General features: G+C 41.4%; 2 protein-coding genes across 2 annotated transcripts in view; one reads left to right on the top strand and one right to left on the bottom strand.

The window, feature by feature from the left end:
* The first annotated feature begins 105 nt into the window (after positions 1-105).
* agk (acylglycerol kinase) lies at positions 106-4,998 on the top strand. The gene is made up of 15 exons (XM_012833101.3): positions 106-532; positions 882-921; positions 1,058-1,137; positions 1,224-1,299; positions 1,377-1,469; positions 1,560-1,592; positions 1,712-1,806; positions 1,915-1,984; positions 2,574-2,653; positions 2,847-2,904; positions 3,252-3,399; positions 3,613-3,710; positions 3,878-3,948; positions 4,052-4,136; positions 4,401-4,998. Exons 1-15 carry the CDS (start codon positions 423-425, stop codon positions 4,533-4,535), a joined length of 1,272 nt encoding a protein of 423 aa, XP_012688555.1. The 5' UTR covers positions 106-422; the 3' UTR covers positions 4,536-4,998.
* A 463-nt stretch (positions 4,999-5,461) lies between these two features.
* The window catches only part of dennd11 (DENN domain containing 11), an 11,231-nt gene continuing 8,662 nt past the window's right edge, over positions 5,462-8,030 (bottom strand). Inside the window, exon 9 of the mRNA XM_012833124.3 lies at positions 5,462-8,030. This exon is cut by the window's right edge and continues 1,112 nt beyond it. The gene's annotated coding sequence lies outside the window, so the exon portion shown is untranslated.

The following is an 8,030-nucleotide window of genomic DNA, read 5'->3' on the forward strand; positions in this document are numbered from 1 at the left end:
TCCGTTTGTTGCTCAGGCGTTTTCATTTAAACCTTTCAGGGCCTTTGAGGGCCTTCCCCGACGGAGAATGTAGTTTTTGCACTTAGAGGTTATCACTGTAGCTTAGGCCTTTGCATGTTACTCTAATAACAGAGCCAATAAACTCGATTAAAATAACTTTATATAGAGTTACTATAAATGCAATGGTCTCGTTTATTTATGCGTGCCTGGAATATATCAATTCATCAAGCGGAACATTACAGTGCTGAGCTTCGTTTCCACCGCGGGAGGAGGGGTTTCGTTGGTGGACATTTCGTGTCATGCGTTAGAGGAGAATGACAGCAAATTGAGTGCTTACCCGCTAGATGTTTTGCCAAATTGGGGAACACACTACCAGTAAATCAACTGCAGTGGTGATGATTTGAGTAATAGATTTTAGTATTATGGCCCGTGTTGTGAAAGTGTTTCGGACGCTACGGAATCACTGGAAGAAGTCCACATTTGCAGTGTGTGTCCTGTCGTACGGTGGCCACTGGTTGTATGGAAAACATAGGTGGGTTATCCTTGGACGCTAGTTTGCCGCTGTGGCTACTGTGTTTTATTTGATTTCCTTCTCTAGTACCCCAGGTAGTTTGCTGCGCTGTCAGTATTTGCATTGTTTTGAAATGTATGTGTTAGTGCTTAGTCAAATGTTTGTTTTGCAGAACAGACATAGAATTTTAATTGACTCATTATTTGAAGGACAAAATAGCCTATTAGTGATAGCACATAGTAACCTTAAGTGCCACCAGCATTTCGTACACGTGCAGTTTGGATTCAGATTCAAATTGATCTGTGGTGGTTGAAGGATTGCTGCCGGTTTTTTTTGCTGTGTCTGAATCAGTCCCTTTTCGTTTACACAGTGACCATGTTTTACGAAGAGAAGCCTGTCAAGAAGCTAGGGTGAGTCTTGTCTGCCTGTTTTGGTTTTAAAGGTACCATGTACATGGTCTGACTTCAAAGGGTATCAACTCATGTTTGCTGTTTGTATGTTAACATACTGATATATATTGAATTTGCATTATATGTATCTGTATAGGAATATGGGCGACAACTAATTGGCCCTCAGGAGCAGTTAAAGAAAGCAACTGTCATCTTGAACCCGGCTGCATGCAGTGGGTAAGTCAGCCGCCAGCTCACAAGTTTAGTAGTTCTTTTTAGCCATGGCGACTTTATTGATCATATACTTCCGGTCTGATCAATAGGAAGGCCAACAACCTGTTTGAAAAGAATGCAGCACCCATTTTACACCTGGCTGGTGTGGAAGTGAAATTAGTGAAGGTACTTCTCTCTTACTTTCTGCCGCAGCCATTTTCTCCGTGTATGTCTTGTGGTCACACGCATTATTTCTTCTGCAGACAGACTATGAGGGTCAGGCCAAGAAGCTGATGGAGTTGATGGAAAACACTGATATGTTAATAGTTGCTGGAGGAGATGGAACACTGCAAGAGGTAACCCTACTATTGTTCAGATTCATTACCAGTTATGTGTCATGCTTGGTATTATGTTCATTATATAATCCTGTTGATGTGTTTGTACAGGTTGTTACAGGGCTATTGAGGAGACCCGATGAGGTGAGAGATTTTCTAATTATTGTGTGGGTATGGTGAAGTTAAATTAGAATCATTACTAGGTCATTTACTACTGGGTCAGTGAGAAACATCTGAAAAAAAAACATGTATTCCACCTACAGGGAGTGTTTAGTAGGACACCCATTGGATTCATACCACTTGGTTCCCAGAATTCCCTGAGCTACAGCCTACATCCTGTGACTGATGATAAAGTCAAGTAAGTATAACATGAGAGTTAGAGTATGGTAGAGGTGAAGTTAATGTGCCATCTCTGCCATTCTGATTCCTGCCTCTCTGTGTGTCTTTTGGTATGTTTCTCTATCAGACGCATCACCTCAGCAACGCTGTCAATTTTGAAGGGAGAGACCATTCCCCTGGATGTTCTGCAGATTCAGGTGAGGCTATGTATGAAATTCGCATAGGTGAGAAGGAAATCTCACCTACCATGTGTTTTGCTGAGATGGATCATTTTGGGTCTTCTAGTATGATTGTTTTGGTTTGTATGTGATCCCCAGTGAGGCCAGTTTATATTTGATAACGTATTCATTAGGGGTGGGAATCTCTTGGCACCTCACGATTCGATTCGATTCCGATTCAGAGGTCAACGATTCGATTCTAAACCGATTCTCGATTCTAAACCGATTATCGATTATCAATTCTAAACCGATAAAACGATTATCGATGCATCTCAATTTTTAAAACATTTGAGTTTTCTACTCAGAGTCTGCAATAATCGATGCCGCTTGCATTTCAACACAAAATGAATGTGTACAAAAAAAAAAAAAAATTAGAATTTTTTTTTTTTTTTTTATTATTAAAAAAATCGATTATGAACTTTTATGAATCGAGACAGAATCGTTCTAGAGAGAATCGAGAGGAATCGAAAAATCTATTTTTCCCCCCACCCCTAGTATTCATGACTGACTGAGTGACACTGTGTGTGTGTGTGTGTGTGTGTGTGTGTGTGTGTGTGTGTGTGTGTAGGGAGAAAAAGAACAGCCTGTGTTCGCTCTGGTCAGTCTCCGCTGGGGGGCTTTCAGAGATGTAGCTGCCAAAATCAGCAAGTAAGCAGCCGCTTCAAATACTTATTATACATATACACACCACACATGTAAAGAGCACATACCTCATGTATTTCGTGCATGTGTCATATAATTTCATTTTACTTATAGCCTTCAGCCATTTGCAAGCTGCATAATTATGGTTGTCCAAGGGTTGATTATGACCTGTTACTTCTGTTTGTGTTTGTGCCTTCAGGTACTGGTACCTTGGCCCATTGAAGACCAGAGCAGCTCATTGGTTCAGCACACTCAGGGTGAATTTCCTGCAATGTCTTTTTAATGTCACCAGATATTTTCCAGTTAATGGGATAACCTGAGAAAGACCTGGTTTGAAAGCAGCTGTTTTTGTGGACAGTGGATGTGCATAAATCTACAAAAAAATTTTTTTACCGCTATAACATACCCCTTTCATAACAGTATTCGACCAGGGTTAAACCTGGGTTGATTTTTAGTAGATAGGTGTCAACCCGGGTTAATTGACACAGCTTCTCGACCCACCTCTTGACCTGGATCGGACATTGGTTGATTTTGTGATGAATCGCATGTGAGTGTTGACAGACTGAGATATCTGTGTGTGTGTGTGTGTGTGTGTCTTTACTAGGAGTGGCCTCAGGTGCGACAGGCCTCCTTGTCCCTGCTGCCCCCTGTTCCCCGACCAGCAGATGAAATACCACAGAAACTCACACGCCCCAATCTCGCATATCGCATCGCCCGCAGGCTGAAGAACTACTGGAACCCTCCTGTAATAGGTAATACTGTAACAGTGCGTGTGTGCGTGTGCTAAACTGACAGTATGTGTGTCAGTCAAAACTTTTTTTAAACATTGATGTTAGTACTGTCTTCTGCCTGATTTTGGAATTCATACTGTGTGTGTGTGTGTGTGTGTGTGTGTGTGTGTGTGTGTGTGTGTGTGTGTGTGTGTGTGTGTGTGTGTGTGTGTGTGTGTGTGTGTGTGTGTTTAGAACCTCCTAAAGAGCCAGAGCCAGAGCGATGGGAAGAGATGGAGATCTCTACGGCAGAGCTGGTAGTCAGCACCCAGAACAAAAACCCTGTGCAACGGGTCAGTACTCTAGGATAACTAACTAACTAACTTATTATTCTCTCATTATAAATGGGTAGTACTCTTGGATAACTAACTACCGTACTATTCTCTCATTATTCACTGTGCGAGTGTATCCTTAACTCTGTGTGTGTTTGTTTGTTTGTTTGTTTCTTTCTTTCTTTCAGCGGGCAGATGATGCAATGCTGGTCTGTGTGGAGCCAGATGCCCTCACTGTTGGCCAGTTCATCACTATGGGGTGAGTCAATCGGTGAGGGGGTTTGTCTTGAAATTTAGCTTTTGATTAGAAATGTCTGAGTTTAGATGTATCTTTTTTTCTTGTTGTGTATGTGTGTGTGTAGCACTGAGAAAGCAGAGGACCCTTCGGTGTGTATGCCCAATGCTGTGAAACTGGAGGCCAGTGCCTGCAAACTTAACCCACAAGAGGTAGGTTGTTTCTGTCTGCATAGATGAGTTGCATGCTGGTTATTTAATTCTACGTTCAAGTGTTTCTAGCTTGTCTGCATATCGGTTGTCTTCATCTTTGCCTGTGTTCATTTGTGAACCTGTTTCTTTTCATCTTGCTATGATGGTCATAAGAGAGGAATTTAAATAAACACATTTACACACACTTTTCCTGCTCTGTCATCAACTGGAAGGTCTTCGCTCTGAGTGGCTGAGCGTTAATGGTTGTTCTCTTTCCAACCATAGGAGGGCGCTGGCTTTTTCCACATTGACAATGAGGAGTACGAGGCAATGCCAGTGGAGGTGAGGCTGTTGCCACGGAAACTGCATTTTTACTGCTCTGGGGAGCGCCGCGAGCAGCTACTGGCTGAGACGGCATGAGCCCCACAACACCACCGGGCAGCAACAGGGATAGGAGAGGAAGATTTAAAAAAAAAAAAAAAAAAAAAAAAGTCTTAGTATTTTGGTACTCTCACCCCCCTCTCTCTCCTGCTGCCTTCCAAGCCATCTGTGTACCACACATTCTGGATTTCATAGAAAAAGCATCATTCAGAAGGACCAATCGGATGTCTGCCGAACATCCACATTAGGGGGGAGGCCAGAGTGGGCATGTCCATATGTCTGATCTCGGACCAGTCAGAACATAAAACATAAAACATAAAAATTCACATGCTTTTTAGTTTACATGTGCAGCTGTACAGAATTATTCATTTATTTGGTTAGGTGCTGGGTTGCTTTCAGTGACAAGCTTGAGGAATTGCAGTAATTGAGTACTTCTAACCCTCTGTCAAAGTCATCAAAATATTAGAGTTAATGAGTAATATAAAAAAAATATTTCACCACATATTTACTCGTCTGTGTTTGTACAACTCTCTTTCTCTGTTTAAGTTTAACTATGGCCATACTGGCCCAGCTTTTTTGCCGATCCCAAGATCTTTAAAAAAAATCTTTCAATCCTCACAAAGGAGAGTTTATTGTTTACTGTGTGCCATTTGTTTATAACGGTGAATAGGTGTTGGTGGTTTTAAATGATGATATTCACAGCGCCTCTCATGCTCACAGTACCAGCCCACAGTGGTATCTGGCAGCTAACATAATTACTTATGTTTCCCTTACATGTGATTATTCAAACACAAAGGTGGCAAAACTACTTGGGTCTACATATACTACCTATACCTCTACCTATACACTAAACCAAATGATTTCCTTATATTATAGTTATGATATAGTTCCACAAGGACTCATTTTCAGTTCCCAAGTAAGGGGCAGCAAGCAACACGTCACATATTAGAGAGGTCAGCCTTATATACACATAAATATGGCTCCCAGTTGGTGCAATTTATTTACAAACTGTACAGTACATTCCCCACTCTTTTCAGTCCTTAGAAATACACAAATTCACATGGACACTTAAAGAAAATATCACGCCAAATGCTGGCTATAAGCGTGTAAAGAAGTACAAAGCGTTTTGTTGTAGATTATAAATTCCAGCCAAAATGCACAGTGAGGAGAAATCATGACAAAGATATTAGCAAATTTCCATTTCACATCTTCACTCTCCCTTCATTACAAAAACTCATTGCAACAGGTGAGCATTATTCATTTAAATATTGCTGTGTTACATATTTATTGAACTATTGGAATGCAGAAGAACAATGAAAACAAAGCAGGGATTTTATTTCACTGGAACACTTCAAATTTTGTGTCAGCGAGTGCCAGCACTCGTCAAAGTCAAAATAATACATCATGATTCATTCATTCATCCTCAGGTTCATTTCATTTTTAATCACTAAGGTTTTTACAGTAGAAGGTATCCCTTTTATTGTTTGGGGTTGAATTTAGAAAAAAAAAAATTCTACCTAAACATTGGTGTGTCATAATGAGAGAGAACAGCTGCCTGAAATTAAAGGCTTACACCACAAATCTAGGGCCCACCAACATTTCTGACCATGAATTTGAAGGGAAAGTAGCTGGTCTGATCAGAAAAGGTGAAATATGAAAGGCCAAGTAAAAGGTTATTTTGGGTCATCAACCAAAACTATAAAAAAAAGGAGTGTCTTTTAAGCCAATTCACAAAATGACCATTATTTAATTATGCATCATCAAGTCGGTTCACTCTTGAGCTTGGAACTTACATAACTACTATTCTGTTGAAGCCCTGACTCTACGTAAACACACACACACACAGCATTTACAGTCATGAATTCTCATAGGAAGTGTTTGTTATCTCAGATCGTCTTTGCTCGTTTTGAAGAGATGTCGCTTTTTACTGATTCATTCATTTGAATTAGAATATTCAAATTAATATTACCATTCCAATAATTGTGATTTGCTACGGTAAGTGAGTAGAGTCTATAAACCACGATGTGGGGACCGTGAGGGTTGGCCCTTCTCTGGGCATGGCAAAGAGGAGGCACTGACCAGAGGGGTGCAGAGGACCCCGGGCACAACAGATGGGGTCTGTCTGAACAGAACAGGAGGGTTAATCCCCCCCAAACCCTCCCACCCCAGTAGACGCATCACTGGGACCAGCTCACAGTACACAAATGAGTCTTAGTTCAGGGAAGAGGGGAGATATGGGTTGCTTCGGAGCTGAGAGGAGCAATACAGACAGACGCACACACAGACACACATACATGCATACAAATACGTGGCCCTCTATAACTATAGAGTGAAATGTGCTGAGGATTACACTTGATCGATAGCAAGTCTCATCTAAAATCTGGTGCAATCTAACTCAACTAAACAAAAAATGAGCCCAAGTTCAGCAAAGACACATACACGCACAGACCAGGGACACCTGCTGATTAGGACGGACCATCACCACAATCTGGCTGCCCAGACTACACAGGAGTGGTGGGACATCGTCTCTCCCAAGGAATTTCAAAAACACACACAAAATGTATAAGCACATCCATGTTGTCACATCAGATTGTTGTAGTGCAGCTTTAGTTGATTATGGTCATAGAATCACATTCATGGAGGTTTCCCAGAAAACTAAACACAAAGCAATGAGCCACACTGTTGAACAATTCACACATATCCGTGTCAAAATACATATCTCGTGTCCAGCAGAATCATTAAATAACACAAGTCCTAACAACACAAAAGCTTTCCCTTAAGTCTTCAGAAAAAAAGGGACACTGGTGTAGACTGGTGGCAACACAACAAATCACACTAATATTAATGTTAGCCAGTAAACAATGTCCTTTAAAATACAGCCATCAATCAACGCAAAATATCTCCCACCATTTTGGACCGCATAACCCTTGCTCATAAAAAATGGCTTCCACAAAAGGGGAGGGAAATCTGGCAAGAACTGAAGAAATACCACGAGGAGTAATGCCCCTCCTTTCTGTTTGTCTGTCAGCTGTCAGGAAGGCTCTAGCTTTAGACAGCACAACTTCACATGAAGGCCAGCAAGCTGTATGGTATAAAACCGACTGAATAACAGCTATGATTTTTTTATTTAGCAGAAAGACTACAGAAGAAAACACAACCTGAGAAAACCCCTACTGATGTCAAATCGACAGCAATGATCACAGCCGTTTGAAGAAACAAATGCGGTCTACTGAAAGCCAAGTGAAAGTGACTGAGAATCTTGTAGTTCCCTTTTTGAGCTGAAGACTAAAGAACTGAAACTGATGTAATGTGTGCATACTGTAGTCAGACAGCACCTAACACTGGAATGGCTACAGCCCACATGCAGCCCTGACACGGCCCTGGCCCATCCAGATAGTTCTCCAGAGATAGCTACTCTAGAGCAACTGACCTCTAATACAGATAAAGCCAACACAGAGCTGAGGGACTGAACAGTAGATACAACACACGGGATACATGATGGCAGGCCAGATTGAGGAACAACAAAATCGCAAT

This window comes from Clupea harengus, chromosome 3 (assembly GCF_900700415.2).
Source record: "Clupea harengus chromosome 3, Ch_v2.0.2, whole genome shotgun sequence".
In the NCBI taxonomy this organism is placed as follows: domain Eukaryota; kingdom Metazoa; phylum Chordata; class Actinopteri; order Clupeiformes; family Clupeidae; genus Clupea; species Clupea harengus.